This window comes from Cyanistes caeruleus, chromosome 6, assembly GCF_971803275.1.
Source record: "Cyanistes caeruleus chromosome 6, bCyaCae1.hap1.1, whole genome shotgun sequence".
In the NCBI taxonomy this organism is placed as follows: Eukaryota; Metazoa; Chordata; class Aves; order Passeriformes; family Paridae; genus Cyanistes; species Cyanistes caeruleus.
In genome coordinates this window covers 53,533,041-53,553,191 of record NC_141706.1, presented here as the reverse complement: position 1 = coordinate 53,553,191, position 20,151 = coordinate 53,533,041, and the positions used below count along the sequence as shown (strand labels likewise).

General features: G+C 38.2%; 1 protein-coding gene across 13 annotated transcripts in view; it reads right to left on the bottom strand.

The window, feature by feature from the left end:
• Positions 1 to 20,151, bottom strand: part of UNC79 (unc-79 subunit of NALCN channel complex) — a 105,846-nt gene that overhangs the window by 49,772 nt on the left and 35,923 nt on the right. For all 13 annotated transcript variants that reach the window (XR_015288801.1, XR_015288802.1, XR_015288803.1 and 10 more), the window contains 12 exons: positions 19,340 to 19,567; positions 17,851 to 17,992; positions 17,374 to 17,453; positions 17,141 to 17,289; positions 16,024 to 16,181; positions 15,515 to 15,696; positions 14,045 to 14,246; positions 12,254 to 12,433; positions 11,112 to 11,177; positions 6,943 to 7,229; positions 3,395 to 3,577; positions 2,515 to 2,677 (listed from right to left, as the gene is read on the bottom strand). Coding sequence is in view for 10 of the 13 variants with exons in the window: in XM_086895978.1 (XP_086752104.1) it covers positions 2,515 to 2,677; positions 3,395 to 3,577; positions 6,943 to 7,229; positions 11,112 to 11,177; positions 12,254 to 12,433; positions 14,045 to 14,246; positions 15,515 to 15,696; positions 16,024 to 16,181; positions 17,141 to 17,289; positions 17,374 to 17,453; positions 17,851 to 17,992; positions 19,340 to 19,567 (2,020 nt within the window). In the remaining 3 variants the exon portion in view is untranslated. The remainder of the gene's footprint in view (positions 1 to 2,514; positions 2,678 to 3,394; positions 3,578 to 6,942; positions 7,230 to 11,111; positions 11,178 to 12,253; positions 12,434 to 14,044; positions 14,247 to 15,514; positions 15,697 to 16,023; positions 16,182 to 17,140; positions 17,290 to 17,373; positions 17,454 to 17,850; positions 17,993 to 19,339; positions 19,568 to 20,151) is intronic.

Below are 20,151 nucleotides of genomic sequence, written 5' to 3'. Positions count from 1 at the left end.
TGAAGAAGATGGAAATTAGTGAAAGAACTGCAAGGTAAGTAATAAACCAGCAAAATAAGAAAGTGAAAAAGGATGAAATGGATCATCTTGGTAATGGTAATAGTAATAGAATAATGGTAATAGTAATAGAATAAGACCTAAGAGTATGAATTACGAAATTATTGATTTAAGTAGTAATAGTAAAACATTATGCCCTTATTTGAGATCAGCCAGATGAAAATGGCAAAGAGAATGAAAGACCCAAATCCATTTATCGGTAAAAAAAAAAAAAGCCATATCATCTATATAAAATGGCTATTATAAAAAAAAAAAAAAGAAAAAAAAAATCCATATCTATCATGTGGAATCATTCTGTAATTCTATGTCCAGTGATTCATCTCCAAGTAAATAAGAAACACTACCATGACAAAAAAGAAAACAGAGCACTCAAAAGAAAAACAAAGTTTGCCTTGTTTATTCTAGCAAGCAAATATGGAGAGGAAACGCATTTGGTGTCTGGGAGTAAAGAGGAAAGTAAGTCAAAGGGCTAGAATGGACAAAAACTGAAGACTTAAATGAGACATAAATATCTTTTACTTTGAAATTGCTGGGAAGCTGCTAGTACATGTCAAACTATGAAACTGCCACCTAAAGGCATCAGGGCCAAGATACATAATTGAAATGATGAATACAGAAAAATTAATCAAAGTTGATAGCAAGAATTTCTACAGGAACTGGTTTTAATAAGTTAGAAGATCACTTTTAATGTCATGTCCTATGTGTAAGTTCTTCTTCCCCTTAGCAACAAATGCTTCTTGTCACAATATTTAGCATCAATACTACAGCACTCTGTACACTTGGTCCCCGAAACACTCATGATCCCCACAACGAAGTTTGGCACAAAAATTTGGAAGGAAGTTCAGTAGCGGGGAAATCCATCTTTAGCATAAGAATTGTTGCTGCCTGACAACCAAATCCTCATCTGTTCACTATCTAAAAACCACCTCTGATGATGACAGCAGCACATAGACTCTACCTGGCCACTGATTAAACAAGTCTCTTTAGAAAAGGTGGGAAAGGCTTCAACTTTCCAAGTCCCTATGGAAAATACATTGGCTGCTTTTTGGAGGTAAAAGAAAACTTTTCTACATCCTCCTTTTCGTGCAGCCCGTCCACAAAGAAAGAAAACAAGCCCTATGGTTAAGACAGTATTTACAGAGTAACATTTGCCCATTTATGGTTTACCTCCCTGTGCAACCCAAAGTCCTTCACAACAGCTTTGGAAAGCAAGTAAATATTATTCTCCTTACTGTAAACATAAGGAACAATGCTGAAATGAGACACAAGGCCACCCAGGGAACCAGTACTGGACAAGCTGGGTACTTGGGCACCTCAGTTTGTCTTTAAAACCTCTCAGAATCAATCCAGAAAATTAATGCACTTTAGAAATGCATTATAAAAGTAAGTCATTATGAATTAAGTCAACTTGTCTCAAAACAAAGACAAATTCACAGTAAGGCCACAGTTGTCTTAACCCTCTTAGCCTTCCACTAGCAATACAAAATGTCCAACTGAGTGAGGTTATGCAATATGTACTTTAAATCTACATTAAGATTGCTTTAATTTGCTAGAGCAGGGTAATAAGGTGTTCAGGTAAACTAAATATTGTGCTCTTGTTTTGCTGGAAATCTTTTCACAAGCAACAAGCAGCAGAAGAGGAAAAGGTACTGACAGGAAAACAAGGGCATTTCTCAGATTTTTCTTCAGAAGAGTTTGCTGCATACTACAAAGACTATTTGAGAAGGAAGATGTAAACAGCAAATAAGCAGCTAAAAGGCAAAATAACTGAAGGAAGGCTATGGAATATCAAAAGAACCTGTTACTCATTAACACTTACTATGTAACTAACTTCACAAACCTAAGGAATTACACTCAGTGACAACATGGCATCTGAAGTCCCAAGTTTACACCAGTTCACACCATCACAGTACCTCTGCAACACCTAGCAAGCACATACAGAGCTCACAATCAGACACAAAGTATTGAACCTTCTTTTGCCTTTAGACATCCACCTACACATTTGCATTAACCTTGTCAACTTCCGCTCCTTTAAAGAGAAAAGCAAACTACAGACTGAATTCATAGCCTTCTCTTTTCAGCATCAATGTGCTACTATTTCACTTTATTACAAAGTAAAATCAGAATATGGTGTCAGGCTGGTTGCACTTTGTGTGTTGGCAGGATCAGCTAGCACTGCCATAGAAAAGTCCAAGGACTATCCAGACATGGTGTTTAAGTCTAAGATACACTCCCATACAGGATGTGAGACCACTGTGTTATGCTCAGCCTACAGAGCAGCTGAGAATGTCTCTTACCATACTTGCCTATACTGGTCAGTCAGGTAAGTAACACTTCAGACTCAATTCCAAGTATTAAGTTCTAAAGTTCAGACCATATTTACCCATTTTTACAACATCTGCAAGACTTAATGAATTAAACCAATGACTCTCATACAAATTAGAGTTTTGAAAGTACCTTTCTCCTTTTCACTGTATCGGCTTATGTTACTGTTGTCACTATACAAAGGGCCAGCAGTTGCATGGGGCTTGCAGCTGTGATATTGAGCGTTGAGGGTATTGACTGTGATGTGGATTAGGTGAAGTACAATCTTGCTGATTTCACAGTCTCTGTAGGGGTACTGTTCAGCAAAAGAGAAAAACTTCAGCTTAAAAACTAACTTTTCTCCTTGGATAAGCATTTAGGCAGCAAAACAGAAAAATTACAATAATATTGTCAGCTGGATGCCCTTTGCCTTCCCTTGATTATACACTTCTAAATATATCATGAGAAGCAGGACTGTTGTCATCTTTGTACACAAAATCATTTTAATAAAATATTAGAAGTCCATATTAGTAACATTAATGTCTGCACTTCCTTGTACACCCTGTAGACCTGCTAGAAATTTGTTAAGCACATCAAAAGTATTTTCAGCTCACTTTGCTCCATAAATACCTTACATTTTAACAGCATTTCCTAAAAAGCATCACTTATCTGAAGAATACAAACTGCTAAACTGACACACTCCCCCCTTTAAAGTTATTACTGTTTTTTTAAAACTAATTCTAAGTTACTCAAAATACTCCTCACTGGAATTTCATACATCATTTTTCTATTCTAATATCCATATTTTCCTTCCTCAGGTAAACTCTTGAAAGACAAAGACTGCAGAAGCACAGAGGAAGTCAGTAACAGACTAAATCCTAACTATTTCAGACACTGAAATTAAATGTAGCGAGTAAGTATAAGAAAGTTGTCTTTTACAGTTCCATTCACTTGCCATACATTTAGGTGTTCCCTGTAACAAATTTCAAATTGAAAATTTTTCTGTGGACATTGTCTTGTTAAGACCACTCACCTTATAGAGAATAACAAGCAAAGCCTTTAACCACATCTGCCGAATGTGAGGTTTGAGGGACCAGAGAGAGCAGCGAGGAGGCTGCTGAAAGTAATGCCTTAGCTGAGGACAAGTGCAATATTTCAACACCTGCACCACCAAGGGAAGAAGGTGTTTTCCCAGGTTAATGTTATAGTCCATCACCTGAAAAGAACACAGGAGTTACCTCACCAAAACCAAATCCACTGATGTTAGAAAACAAAATAATGATTACAGTTGAGGTATTAGGTAAGGGAAAAGAAATCAGTGGTTTTAAGGAAATCTCACTACCATTTAAAAGCTTTCTGCCAGCTTGCCACCTTCTCATTTTAGCCAGATAGGCAGAATAAAACAAAGAAAATGTGTTCTGAAAGCTTTTCATCCAGCACAGTTTAAATTTTAAGATACACTGGCAAGTTCATAAAACATATTATGCTGAAATAGCCTTGTATTATAGTACAAGTTGATCATGCCTCAATACATAAAACCATATCATGTACACCCCATGTTTGACAGGATGCACTTGTGAATTTTGGAGGCTGAGTAGTTTGGTTATTTGGGGGCTTTGTATTAACATTGTATTAACATTTTAACAAAAATGGCAGTTTTCATTTTTGTTCTCAATAGGCTTGCAACATTAGGCATTAGAGTTTTTTAAGCCCCAGGTTCTGGAATCAGGTAATGACACTAGGTTCCCACTCTCCACCAAAGGTAAGAGCGTCTACTATATTATGCAGGAAGTTTAAGCACACAAATCCTAAAGGATCCAAGAGTAAAGCAAATGAAAAATATCTTGCTCTAAATAAAATGCTCATCGATCTTAAGTAGTGGTGTTGCTGCAGACAGGTTGCTGTGATTACTGTTAGTCACACGCCTTGCCTCTATCATGACCTTTGAAGAGCACCACGCTATTTGGGGCCAGTGGTTTGAATCCTAGGAGTGATTCAGAAGTGCAGTGAAGCCATATATTCCATTACCCTGGCACGACTGTGTTTTCACTTGAAACTGCAATGCCATTTTTCACAACCTTTTTATCAGACTTCCAGCCTGAGCTATTTCTAAAATCACACATGCTGAGATCAACAGCTAAACTAGATCATGACAAGGCTCCGCAAAGGCCTCGTGTCTGATGCTGCCCTACACCCGGGAAGGTGTAACAGCAGGCCAAGGCAACTCCAGCACAACACCCAAAATCTAACACACCCCTGCACTTTTAGTGGACTTACTGAACTTTATCAGCAGCTCTCTACATCTAAACAGTCTATACTTCTTTTGGGGTTTTTTTTGTTTTAATCAGAACAAGCAGATGAGACTAATTTACAAACACTAAACTCGTGGTCCCATGTTCTCTCCTCAACAAGCTGACCAGAAGATTTTCCCTTTAAAATTCTCCAGTTTGATGTGCAGCTGTCTCAAATACTCGTGTTGCATGTGTAGAGCTAAACAGATGAATCCCACGTCTATCCATGTAGGGTGAGCCAGTCAAATATATGACTTATAATCACCAGATTCGGCCCCAGCCCAGTATGCCATGCTCCCTCAGGGAGCGATAGTTACACAGCACGGCCAGGAACAGCTCATCCATACAAAGCAGACAGAGCCCTGCCTAATCCTGTAACGTGAACATGCCTGGCGCTGAGCAAAAGAAGGCATGAGGGAATGAGGGAATAAAGAAATGAAGGAATGAGGGAATGAGGAAATGAAGGAAGAAGGGAATGAAGGCCGCGGGAGGGGAGGAGCGGAGCCCGCGCCAGGCCAACGCGCTGCGGCAGCAGCGCCACCGCGCGGGCAAGCACGGCCACTGCAGAGAAACCCGGGCCTTCGGGAGTCCTAAACGCTCGGAGTTGACCGTGAAAAATACTGAGACATTTGACTATTTTTTTTTAATTGAACTGTCCACTCTAACCAAGATTGGAATCAAAATTAAAGAACAAGCAAGACAACCTAATCCCAACTTTTGTTTGGTTTTTTGTTTGGTTTTTTTTGTTGTTTTTTTTTGTGGAGCTGACGGCAAGTATTTATGGCTTGGGAAAGAAGAGCAACTGAAATAGATCTCTTCAGAGCTCAGTACTAAGTTTCCGCTCTGTAAATACATCTTCAGATTGCACATGACATTTCTCTTGCAACAAAGGTGATTCCAATCAAAAGGCAGCCCTACAGCTAAGAAAAGAATTTTCCAAAAATACAAATTAAAGTTGATGTCTGCTGCACAGTGAAAAATCCTGGAGTATTCTCCTTTTGAAATCAGAGGAACTAGAATTCGGTTATAAAGTTTTTAAACACAAATGGTGAATTTGGCTCACACAAGACATTTTAAAAGTGGAAGAGAAAGGCAGGGGCTGATATTTACAGCTGCAGTAAGGTTTACTTCTGAAAATCAGGCGAATTATAATCTCTGAAGTTTGGGCTTCCAAACTCGGAAAACACTTGGAAACACAAACGTGAAAGATGCTGCCCTGTGATCTGAACTGCCACTTCCAGACTCTCAATACAAGAGCAAGAGGTCTGAATCTCCTTTTACACTCTTTAATTTAAAACTGCACAAATGAAAGATGATTAACACTGAGCCATAGTGCTCTGGGACAATGGAACCCAAAGTATCTGCAGCTACCCAGCTTGCATTAACACCATCTATTTTGCCTCCTGAAATACAGATACCTGACATCTCCCCAGCTGTGACAGTTTATCCAACTATCAACATAATATTTAACTTTGAAAAATCACTGACTCCAATGCATGAACCTGAAAATATCAGTAAGAACTGCAGGTCCAGAAGAGACAAGGATAGCTTTGAGCAATGTTTGAAGGTTACAGCAGACATCTGAAATTACAGCCCTCTTCTTCCCCTAAGGTAATCCTTTATGAGAGACTGTGATAAGGAAAAAGCGTTGAAGTGATGATGATGCTCCACTGCAAGTACAGAACATTTTTCAGCCCACTACTCTATCAGTGGGAATTAATTGAGCCTTAGAAGAGCCTTGTGAGGTAGAAAATTATGGTCCTCTTTACATGATGGAGAAAGGAGGCACAAGGCAAGGATGTGCTTGGTCATTTATCATAGCAATATAGGCAAAAGTTCATTATGGCAATAGTACTCCCTAGGAAAGGGAGAACAGAAAGTCCTGGCCCGCTGTCAGAAAGAAAAATGAACCTCCTACGAGGTGAAGAATGTTGAAGAGTTCACAGACCATTCACATTGGGAAGCAAAACACGAATGTATAAATCCCAGAAGAAAGGAGGAAAGGCTCATGAGGAAAGTAAGGCATTCAAAAGCTAGTGTAGAAGGCAGAGGTTAGAAGCAGTCTCTGATTTTTCATACAGTGGTAGTATCTGTATGCCTCCATGCACACAAAACTATAGTCTCTTTGCCAGTGATGCAGCAACTTTAGACTCTTTCACAAGCTGGAAAAGTGTTTAAGTAGGATTACCTCATTCAGCTATTATTTTGCTACAAAGAAGGCTGTGCTACCATTATTTCAACAACAGGCAATAATAAATAGCAGTAAAAACTAGTAAGTGACTTCACCTACTTGTGCTATTCCAGCAATAAAGGCATTAAAGCAGGTCGAAACACGCATTTTTTGGGGTGCAATCATGAAGCATCCTTCCTGCTGATCGTAGCCAAGCAGGACGTACAGATGGCGCTTGACTGTGTTGAAAGCTTTAGCACTGCTGATGTCTGACTCTGCGCTGCTCTCATCCTTTGCCATGAACTTCATGAGCACTGTAATGAGCTGGTGGACAGTCTGATGGTCAATGCCAGCATCCTCTGGCAGCAGGTCTTTTATTGTATTATCATTTTCTGGGGAAGGTTGTCCTATGGGCACAAGAGACATTGATATCAGACATTGGAGATTACTGTGTAAACTCTGTAAATCCTAGAAAAAGAGTACAGAACACACCAGATTATTTTTCCAGAGTTCACTCCTCCATTTCTGCCCAAATACATACAGTGAAATTGCAGGAGACAGGCATGCATTTCTGAGGACATTGCTCCTCTGTTGCCTCAGGTCCAACAGTGCAGAAACACCTACTGTTTCTTCTACAGAAAACTCTGATACCCTGTACACTCAACTCCATTTCTCAGCTTTCCTATATTTAGTGGAGCACCTTATTGCCCATCCCAGTTCATTTCCCCCAAACTGAACATTATTATTCTTCCATGTCCACCAAATCCCACCAAGTTCTCATCTGGTATGATTGTCAGTCTCTCCTCAGTAAACATTAACAGACATCAGTCTTTGCCAGTGGAAAATGTACAAAATGGCAAGGGTAGGAAATACTAAAAATTGTACCAAATAATGATTATACAAAGAATGAAGACTCCCCCTATTAGTACAAGCCTGTATTTCTCTTAAATAACTTGTGTTACTACAAATAACTTGTAAATAAATAGTGTTATTTTAATATTCTAATATTCTAATAATTTACCCATATTCTCAATGTGATGTGCTATTCTGACAAAGGACTCCTTTGCTGGTACAACTGCATCTGTCTTAGGTTCTTCACAAGAACTGCAGTGTCTGTAATTTTTTAAAAAAAATTTAAAGTATGTTGCATTTATACTGGTGGGTGATCAAAGATTTGTTTGGCTGTTTTGCAAAGCATGGGAGATGTTTGTCATTTCTGTGACAGGTGAAAATTGAAGCTATGGAGGGAGCAGGAATTTTCAGATCCACTTCTATTAAGAATAACTTTTCATTATTGGTCTTATTTGGGTTAGAAGAAATAATGAAGTCTATGTTATACCATATTTTTTTTTTCCAGACAGTTTTCACTGGGATTTTTTTACTTAAAAACCCTCCTTCAAAATGGAAATTCTCTACCAAAGCTTTTGCTGGACCAAGATTTGCAGATACAAATAGAAAACAGTGAATTCTGTAATAATTAGATCAGAAATAAAGCAAAAACCATTTCCAGAAGTACTTCAATAACGTACACAGAAAGTAATCTTAGCTTCATGGACATAAACTGAGAAATAATCTTATATTCTTATATAATATTACACCCAGGTTAAAATTTTCTATGGAATTATATCATTAAAGACACAATTTTCCTAAGGACTGTATCTGACTGTATTATTCAGCCCTATTTATTTTCATCTCTATAATATGTTGTGAGATTTTCAATAAAGTAAAGAAGGAGATAAGATGAAATGAATGAAAAGATCATTGGGCTCTAAATAAATACTGGTTCTCCAAATAGAAAGAGTAATTAATCTAAAAAGATTAAACCATTTTATTTTCACTTGCTGAACAATATAATTTAGAAGCTCAGTGATAAAATGTTCAATTTTGAACGTGTTTCATAACTCTAACACCAGCTAACAGATACTTCCCAGGACTTTTCCTGACATTTTACTTTTCCAGAAATATAACTACACCTTCTGATGCACTAAAGATCTCATTTCTCATACATTACCCTCAGGGAAAACTATACAGCAGGACAGAGTGAACAGAACTTCACTCTGATTTGTTTGTCATAGCTCTACTAAGGATCAAGTCTATGGAATGTCAGTTACACTGTTTTTATTTCTGATGTAGGAACCTCAAAAAAAAACAGCAATGAAAAACTACTTGTTTAAATCTACAAAAGCTGTACAATCCTGTTTAATCAATAGATTTTCAGAATCTGAAAAACTTCTGCTGTCTGGAATGAGTCTTAGGTTATATCAAACCTGAACTAAATGTTCATTTTATCAACACAATATACAGGGTATCCTGTTATTATATGAGGCTGTTTAAATACAAGCTAGGAATGCAAAACCAAGACAGCTCTGTCTTTACAGTGGCTGAAGTAACTTTAATCCCTTAAAATTCATGTGCATTTGTATGTGCCTATACAAGGTATATAGATACACACACATATCCCCAGTCCTCATCAAAACCTTCTCACATCACCAAACACACAGATAGCCGGGTAATACACAGCCTCCATGCCTGAATTCAATCTAGCCTTACCTGCAAAGATTCCTTTCTTTATTCATGTGCCCCTTATATCAGACCCCTTTACCTTCAAATTACTTAAAGGTACATCACAATGTAACATAAAGCATCAGATCAGAACCAAATCATGCTTCATCATCCCAGCTATGATCCCTATCAATGAAACTCTCTCACTGACTGCTCAGGATACAGTAGAGAACACAGGAACAAATACATGATCCTGGTGTTTAATCCATACAGAATGCACACTGAATTCAGCTTGCATTTGGACAGTGCAAGGATGCCTGTTTTAGATCTAGAAAGAACAGATGAGCATGAAAATTGGTTCATTCAAAGGCTACGTATAAAATACATGTTTTTCTACAACAGATGTACGGTCTCTATTTAGGAGCCAGTCAGTTCCTTAGCAGAATCAGATATGCTCAGTACCCCAGTGCAGTGTTTGAAACTGAAACAAACCTCAAAAAAATGTTTTTACAAACATTTAAGCTTTTAGGAAGAAATCATAAATATTGGGCAGGAGAAAAGGGACAGTAATTAGTCTTCTAGTTCCCAAATCATCTGTCATATTCTGAATCATATTGTCAGAATTTTCTTGAGATCAGTAGTTACTAGATACATTAAGCATTTTATATACACATTTTTAGTGGAAACTTTGTTTTAACCTTAGGTGATGGAACACCTAAGCCTGGAAAGTAAAGTGTAGAGATACCAAAATACATCTAATAAAACCACAATGGGTAACAATGCCTACTGTGAGATTGACACTTCTTCTGCAACAAATTCCTTTAAGCCCAGTATTTAGCAGGTGGTTGATGCCATTAAATGAAGAACAATCATCCAATGATATACCTGCTTATTCCATCATTATGTTGCTTTTTCCCTCTGTGATCTTGTGACAACCCACACGTATGTTCTGTAAGGGACTGGTTGATTTCCAGCTCCCACTGGGCTCGCACAGCAGGGCTATATCCTGCAAATTCAGAAACTCCCCTATTTCATTTCACAGCTTAGTCAGCTCTCACAGTGACAAAGTATCTTCCTTTCAGCTAATCATTGAATAACTTGATATATTTTGATTAGGAATTTGCATCTGTTGGAAGTATTCCAAGTCTTGAAGACAGAACATGGAAAGATCTGAATCTGACATCTTTTCACTTCCAAATCACCAGTCTACACAGCACTCAGAGCAATAACTGTCAGTAGCCACATTATTGAGAGATTACTTGAATCCTGCTGTGCTGCCTATTCTACAGAAGCCTGACAGGAGGGCGACATCTTCAGAAAATACTAGTAAATACAAAATAAGGGACTTGAGATATCTATAAGCCTGCAGAGGAGACGGGTGTAATATACAGTACTGACAGGCAAAAAGATTCCATCTGCTGTCTTTAAAACTTGAAGGACTCAAAGATCCAACTCAAAAATCAAACTCAAAACAGGTGACCCATGGGGCCAGTCCAGAAAATATTTACTTGTGGGCAATCAAACACAGGAGGGTGAGGCACTGCTGGCAGCTGACTGACTCTGAACAACCACCTCTCAACTCCAAAGTCTTACTTATAAGGCAGCTTTCAGTACAGACTGAAAGCAAAGCTTCAATTTACACTTTTTGGAACCATGCTGAGATGTGATTCACTCTGCCATTTAGACAACTTCCATCTTGTGTAAGTTTATCTCATGATTCAGCAAGTCAAGAGTTAGAGCCTTCCTCTTCCTGTTCCATCAAAACACACCTCCTTTGTAACACCCACCTGGTGTTTGCTCTGGTGTTCCTCCAAGTGTTGGTGCAGACTGCTCATGTCTGGTCAAGCTCACAGCTTTAAAAAAAACAAGAGCAACTCTGTTTAGTAAGGCAGCACTGACATCTTACACTTAGCATATATTCAGTGCTAGCACATTTATGTTCATTTACTCATGCACTGTTGTCAGGCAGTGACTGTAACTACTTGGAACACGTCACTTGTGTGCCCTACAGATTTTGTACAACTTGTTCAATAACCCTAATTTTCTCCATCATTTATTTCTGTCGGTACAAGAGTCAGCACACAGGCAGCTGACCCTGTGCAGCATCAGTAATTGGTCATGAAGGATTACCTAAGAATCCCAAAATATTCTGGGGGATTGTGTTGGAAAGAATATATATTGCAGTGTTGGAATGTCCAGAAGAGACAAAGAGAGCTTTGAAAAGAAAATTACCTTTTAAGTTAACAGTTCACTAGCACAGGTTTGAAAGTTTTATCAGTTCCTATTATATGGGTAAGAGCAATGAGAGGTCCAATATGAATATAAAGACTAATCTGTGTTTGCAAGGTTCTCTGAATGAGAACAATCAAGCTTTATTTTTGCTTGGAAAGGTATCTGCATGGCACTCCATACAATCCTATGGTTTTCCAGCACCTAGGTCCTCCTGTAGAAGCCAGCAGGAAGGATGTGTTGCATGGACATTGTTTCCCTAACAACAGAATTCTGAATATATTCAAAAACTCATTTGAGACATTAACAGCTGTTTTTAAGATGTCTAGCATACGCTGCATGTACTGATTAATAATTATAATTAATAAATATATTAGTAATAGAGGATTTTTTCTGTAAAATCTGTATCTATTTAAGACAAAACTACTGCATATTAGCCACAAATAAAAATTGAGATCAAGAAAAGACAAACTAGTCTGGGAGCATTTTATTCTGGCATTTTACACAGACACATCTAGACACATTCTTTGTTAAACTCACTAACTTGTCATTATCTGAGTAATACCCAAAGAAGCCAGACACCTGAATTTGCCATCCCAATTGGATAAATGTTGACAGCTACAACGTGTACCCATCAACGGGATATGATCCCAGGGGAGAAGATACAGGTGTGTCACAGAAACATAAATTGATACTCAACGAATTTTGGTGGTTAAGGTTTCTGGAAGGGAGAGCGCTCTCTTGGACTCGGCGGGTCCCTTCACACTGTCCCTCAGGGAGCGCACGCTCTTCTGACGGTTACGTGCGAAACGAGCCCTCTTGATCTTCCACATTGCCGCATCACTGAGGTTGGCCACATTTGTCCGGACAGCAGTGATAGCTTTGCAAATGCAATGGACCAAGTTAGGATTCATTCCACAGCATGGGGAGCTCCTACTGCTGCCAAGTGCCAAATGCAACTGGGCCCCGGGTCCCACTCAAGCCAAGAAAGTTTCAAATGGGCCCACGGGGTCCATCTGCAAGGTACTCATTTGCATGCTCTCATTCTGAAAACCATAAACCCCAAAAAGGCATAACTGTGTTAAAAAATTATGCTGTTATTTGGCCAAAAACAGATTCTTGAAACCAAAAACTGAATTTCAGTCTAAGAGAATATGAGGTGTCCCTATTTAAAAGGGCAGAAATTTCACAAGTATGGATCACATTTAGTGCACTCATACCTAACCAGGGCCTCTAGTTTTGCCTTACTAACCTCCTGTTCTGCCTGCACCTACCATCCTGATTCTGAACTCAAAACACCTGTGAGTGTTGATTATGGAGTTACAGTGGTGTTATCAGCAGTATCACTGTATGTCTTAATGTGATCACCAATACTTTTCCATACTCATTTCTACAGTGCACTGGAACCCTTTGAGTTTAATCATCTGAGTGACTGAAGTCAGTGAGCCCATTCTTTGCATCACCCATCTCCTTGAAATGGGAAAGAGAAAGCTTAAAAATAAATCTGAAAATTATCTTCTGCTTACTTTAAATCACTCAAAAATATTCCTGTTTAAAGATATTTCCCTATATTTCCAGCCAGAGGCGTTAAAAACTAATGACAAGACTCCCTCCTCAGGCCACAGCAGCAGTTCCCAGCATTGGGTCAAGCTACTCACATATAAAGAAAAGAAAATACCTTTGCAGTTCCACCCCTCTCCAGTGGAACAGTCATAACACCTAGACTTTTTTAGGCTCTGGGCTCCATGCAAAAGTAGAAGAAAGCATTAGGCTGCTGAGGGAACATGCACTGTTCAAACAGCTGTTCCCAGCTCCTCCAGGAAAATCAGATGGAAATAGAACTGACTCATAGGCCACCACTTGGGTTAGGAAGTTTACAATTATTCAGCATTCTAAAAAATGATGCATGAATTAATTTTTAGTACCTCTCTAGTGAAATGAAGGAGATTTGGTTTCTCATCAAGAAACCAAGTAGGAACAAACATTCTAAAACGTGTCACTGCAAAAATAGTTAACTGAGCACTGGCTCTAGGAGTCCATGTATCTCTTATGCTGTGTCCCATACACTGGGGCTTTTTTGTGGGTTAAACAAGTCCCAGGGCTGATTTTGTACAGACCATCACAGGACAGTACTGGAATGATGTGGGACTTGGAGAATAGCAAATGACACTACTTTAGAACTTCTAGAGTGCAACAAGTGGGTTAATGTGGGTTGCAGGTGATCATAGAACCAGATCACAATTCAACCAAGGCTGGCAATCACATCCTAGTGAGAGCTAAACATGACAACCAAACGTGCAACAGAATACAGCCTAATCTGTATTCAGGAAATAAAAAAAGTTTACTTCAATTTATTTTATTTTGGCTTGGTAGGTTAATCAATTTCAGAGAATTTATACACGTGAGACCTGCAACTCTCTCAGACTCTCGCAGGCAGCTAAAATTTCAGAAGCCAATAAAAAGTGATCAGTTTTATTTGAATTCTGCTTACTTGTTGGGAAAGGAAATTCTTTGTTGCAGTCCAGATGAAGCTGTGCCTCCAAAGACAGGGTCTCAAAGCGATTCACAAAGAACTCCCAGCTCAAAGCTGGGATATCTGCTTTTAGAAAATGAAGTAGCAAAAGCTTACTAAGAATTGTGGGCCTATCCTTGACAACTGTGTCAAACTGGAAATCAAGGCAGAGGCAGAGACCCTATAGAGGGAAACAAAGAAAACAACACATAATTGAGATATGAGATCTTTTAAGGATATTTTAAATTGAAGGGACGTCAAGCTCATAACTTCTCCTGTCAATTAATGCAGGACCAATGTTTAGCTCCTTTTTTCTATCAAGTCCTTTAAATCAGAACTAATGCTACTGATATCAGAGGGAAAGTAAGGTAAGTAAAGAGATAAATAAGCATCATATTTTGAATGTAGAATTTTCTAAGATTTTGAGTAATACAAAGGTACAGGCAAAGTTCTATCCTACTGCATATTTGGTAAACAATATCAAAGTACTTTGCTCACACTCTCCAGCTGAGAAAAATGTTACATTTAGGTAACTGAATCGAGACATTAATTACAAGAGTGAATCACCAAGGCTAAACAGGGAAGAAAGATTACATTTTGAAGTGTATTAGAGGCACCTTGCCTCAAAATTCTTCTGTAGATTATCTACACCAGAATCTTCTCTGCAGTGTGAAGATTTAAGTTTGAGAAGAAATCGCACATATTGAATATGAAAGTCCAGGATACTGGTCTCATTGAACCCAAGTTCAGTAACAGTATCACTGAAATCAAGTTCTCAAAACTATTTTGAAAGAGTACAAAATTGAATTAAACTAGCAAATATTAAGAGCTTTTTTAGGCAGTAACCTGGAACTATTTAAAATACATATTCATTCTATTCTCCAGAGAACTAGAACTGAATTGTTCTATGAGATCTATTTTTAAAAATATTTCAATCTCTTTTTTATCTTTTCTTGCTTACATATCTGCTTAATCATGTGATTGGCAGGCTCACATTCACATGGCTAAGTAAATCTTTAAAAGATCAGAAGCATGTTTGGTTTTGCTCAAATGTATTTTCTCACTGTGAACTCAGCAGGGTCTCGTAATACTTAGAAATGTATTTTTTTAATTGAAAAATATCAAATTATTTTCAAATAATCAAAGAAACATTTACAGTTTTCTACAACAGCAGTTCAAACAGAATAGTAATCCACTGCAGTCATTAAAGTATTTATGGTTGGACTTGATCTTAAAAACTAATTTTTCCAATGTATGTGGTTCTATGAGTCAGAGTTGGGGGTAGGGCAGTATCATTTCCCTTGGTTATTCTGTGCATATGTCAAGCACCAAGACCAATAACGCTTGCCTAAAGAGGTATTAGCAGTGACTGTGATGCTGCACACCTGAAATCTAGGTGAAAAGCCAGTTTCCCATTGGAATGTATTTTTCCCCATGTAGTGCACCCACCTGTAAAGCTGGCCTCTTTATGGTATCAAGTAATAGTCCAGCTCTTGTAGCCACTGCTGGGTTGACATCTTCCACAGCAGTCAGGAAACAGCAGAATGCATGAGCCAAAGAGTACTTCAGTAGGTGGTTTTTTGTCACAGAGTGGATATCCAAAAATCTGCACAACACAGCCACTTTCTCAACTGTAGCAGCGAGACAACAGCATATTCATTTAGGCAATGGTTTATGTACTGAGTAATACACATTTCCTAGAAATATGCACAGCTGAGAAAGTAACAATGAAAAATAGCTAGAAAGAGTTGTAATTTTGATTTTTATTATCCAAAATGTCTCCTCTTTTATTTTACTGCACACTGTTGTGCCATAGTTTAGCACCGAAATATCTTCAAAACTCTCAAAAGCAGCAAAAATATCATCATCTATTATGTCTCCTCAGTTACAGCAGAGAAAGCTCTACTTCTTCAAAAAAGAAACAAAGAGAAAAAAAAGAGTACATTTCTCAGGCCTACCTGCTTCAAATCTCATCTTCCAGTCCTTACTGTTGAAATTGCTGTTTATGATTGTCCAGAAAATGTCAGCTCCATGAGGAAGTGAAAGTGCATGAAGAAGAAGTGGGACTGCCAGGGAAGAAAGCTGAGAGAACTCAGACTTCACAACTCCCCATAAGCTAGCAAGACAAAACAGAGCAAGCTTGCTTATAAAGACACTCCCTTAATATCCTTTCTTCTAAATGTAAAGAACTTTCCATGAAATTCTTTTTGAGCCATGCTGGGCATTTACATGAATACTATGGAGTAGATTGTAGTAAAAACAGTAGGAAAACAGCTACTTGCAAATCTTCAACTACAGAAGGTATCTGCCATGGAACACAACCTGTGCTACGAATTAGGAGTTTCAGCATGACCAGCTACACCACAGAAGCCACAAGAACTGTCTTAGCACCACAAATCATGTGCATCCACAAATAACTAAGAAGTTGGATATTCAAAATTTGCTGGTATTTAGATTCAGGACAGATTCTCTAGGATGCTAAAACCTTAAGTCTCGGGAGATGCTTGGTGAAATTGATACAGAGCAGCTGTTGAGTGCTGACAAACACTATTTCAGAAGATCATATGCTGATGTTTACTCAGCTAGTTTTCTGCAGAAGTCTGCTTCTCCATAGAGAATCTTAAAATGCACAGATTTCAATCCAATTCACTCTAAGTGAACAAACTTCTTGTCTCTCATAAAAATGAGGTAAAATACTATTGTCCTCTCAGCTTTAATGCTAAGGCCCTATAAACAGTGTGCGTGCCTCCACAACATCCTTCATTTTATTTTGTAGAGTACAGGAAAATACATCAGTCTCAGGTAATGGTATTATTGAATATGAGACTGACTCATTGCAAAAGAGGTGGTTCACAATGGAGTAGCCATAATGCACAATGCAGGGTTGCCTTCATTTAATTTACATCTTAATTAGCCTGTTCAATAACTTCTATACAGGTTTCTTAATCTTTCCACACTTCTCTACCATTCTTGTTAATTTTCCATAGTAAACTTGCAAATTCTTTGACACTAATAGCAAATGTGTACCTGGAGAACCAACAAAGTATGAAGACAAAACGTGCAATAAAAACCTACCTTGCAATCAACATGTGATCTTGAATATAGGCAAGAAATTGTGGATGATCTTTTCTTGCTATATACAGGCATTCCCCATGAAGACACAGGATCTTCAGACAATTCAGCATGTTAAAAAGAATGTCTGGTTCTTCAAACCTGGACATTTCCTGTGTGAACAGATGTTCCTCTCTCAACAAAATGACACCACTTCACCAACAATACAAACTAAACTAACAAATAATTAGTGTTACCTGCAATATAGTGTATATGAGCTTCAAGGTAACTGGAAGTTGCTGATAACAAAACTTCCTTTCTGTGTCATTCTTTATTGCTGTTAAAAATGTAAGATACCAACAATATTAAAATTACTTAATCTATGAATTCAAAATGAAACCAAAGAATGTTAAGGTGATGAGAGATAAATTAATTCTAGGCACGTTAATGTGCAGTCAGTAAAGTTAGCATAGCATGGAATGTGGCTTCTAATATTTTTGCAACTTTCTATGTTCAAAAAGCCAAGACTTCTTTTAACACTTTTGGGAGACAGTCACACTTGCTATCAACTTATTCACAGCCTATTCAATTAATACATTGAAAGAATTAAATGCATGATAAAAAAAATGTGACTGTCCACTGTTGGACTTGAAAGATTGCTTCAGAAACTTGTATATGAGCATAAGCATTTATTTTAAAGCCTTACTGCAATAACCTTTTCAGCCTCTACCTACCAGCATTTTCTGTGGTCTCTGTGTGATTTCCCGGGTTTTCTCCATGCTTTGGTGCTGATTTGTCTTCCTCTTCTCCTTCAGTTCCTATAATAAACTCAGGTCTAGTATACAGAAGACTATCCTCGAGGTTATCTGTGGGCTCCTTTAAGAATATAATAAGTTAAATACATTTCTTGATGTTACCTACATATATGAGGCCATATCCTGCTGTCTAAGCTACATTTAATGTGACAAACTGAGCTCAAATGAGGCAGACTTTGTTTAGTTCCACATACATTTGTACACTCAAATCACTTGCATATCTAATATTTTGCACCAGCAAAATCCTACTGTCAAAAAGAGTGTGCTTCAGACATTGATTTAACAGAAACTGTGTATCCATATTGGAGCTGAGGTGGATTCAATCAATGGGCCAATACTAAACCAAGTTTGTCACCTTGCCTGGAAGGAGTAAGAGACAGGGGCAGGGTGTTTCCTGCACTAGTGTGGAGTTTACAGGCTTAGGGGCAGGACATACCTCAACCACCTTCACAGTGAAAATTGTAAACCCCAGGCTGCACACCGTCTGCATGTGACAAGGAGCTCAGGATTAAAGGTTCCCATTGTGACATTTATGTTGTAAATTTCAGGGTGAATTCTGGAAGTGTCCCAGCACCCGAAAGACTGTGCTAATTCTCAGTTAAGATGAGAATCTGTACTGGAGGGGCATGAGATGATTTTTCAGGCACAAGTTATTGAACACCATGTGCAAAATATCTACTTCTAGCATATACATCAAATGAAATTCTGAAAATTTGACATATAAAAAGGCACCCCTCCACTGAAGAAAAAAAAAAATCTAATAAAAATCTGCTACTAACATGCCACAGCAAATGAGCACCAGACTAAATGGAATGATGCCTTCTTCTCAACTCCCAGAGGGAGCAGTTACATATAAAGACATCCAGCTTAAAATAAATTCATCAGGCCACCACCACCACAGGAAATGCTCCAATTCTGCAAAGCTACAGAGAACTTTAATGAAGACTCGTGATTGGAGAGTATGTATCTGGGTCTGATCAAGTTGGATATTCAACCTGAAATAAATTCCCACAGTGCTCAGCATTTCAAACAGTCAAGCTCCAGCTAAGGCTTGCTCACTTGACAACTGATTCACGCAAAATCATTAATCATTTTGAAGTACCCACTCTTAACACTACACATTTTATTTGAGACACAGTAGGACTGGAGTGATGCATTTCCAAAGTGAAATAGCACTTCAGTGTTTATGGGGGAAGAGTTCATGGTGGATGAATATTGCCATCTTCCCTGGGTTCTTTGAATCCATTCAAACTTAGGAAATCTTACAGCACAATGGCATTTTGCTTTAACCTCCTGAATCCTTCATGACAAAAGTCAGTGCAGCTTTGCTCCCTTGAGCACAATGGAATGAGAATAGTGAAGGAGTTTCAGCACACCAATAATACAGACCCTTTCCTGCTCTACTTACCACAAGCCTGATTTCTTCCTTTGGAGCAAGCTGCTCCAGCAGCTCAAAACCCAGCTGGTAACACAGAATGCTGGACTGGCACAGACCACATTCAACTGCTTTTTCATCTTTCTGACAGGTGTGAGAACCACCCCAGGGTGCCTGAAACACATTGTTTATGATGGATATTATATCTTTTGATATGCTGTTCTCTAAGCCCAAAGTGACACCATCATCCTGGAGTTCCATCTGAAAGAAAGTGAAAATAGTAAGGATTCATTATTCATTTAAAAGGCAGAAGTCCCAAATGTCTGCCTCTTCCTAAATTTCTGCTAGTTTTATATTACAGTACTGGGAAGAATCTGAGATAAACTGTAACTCAGATTTTCAAGTTCCTACTGGTGTTGAGGCCCAAGTTCGAACAGATAGAGTAAATAGACAATTTCTAGCACAGAATCCATTAATTTTACCTGGAGACTGCCATACAAAACACTTGTCCTTGGATTCACAATGTAGAAACTTATATATCCAAAAATTATGTATCTAACATAAGCTTATCAACAAATCTCTGCCTCTAGGCTGTAAAAATAAACAAAACTCCAAAGAAAAGTTCCTTTCACTAGTGTCAGGTTAGTATCTAACCTGAATGTGGAGGTCTCTAACTTCTTTGAACATGAACCTATAATTTCTACAGAGATAAAGACAGATGACAGCTGTACTGGGATTTAAATGCCTTACAATTCATGCCAGGCCCTTAGCAGAAAGAGAATCAATACAGAAGAGCAAAAAGTGACTACAGAACTTCATTGTTCCCTTCACATGGATGTATTTCT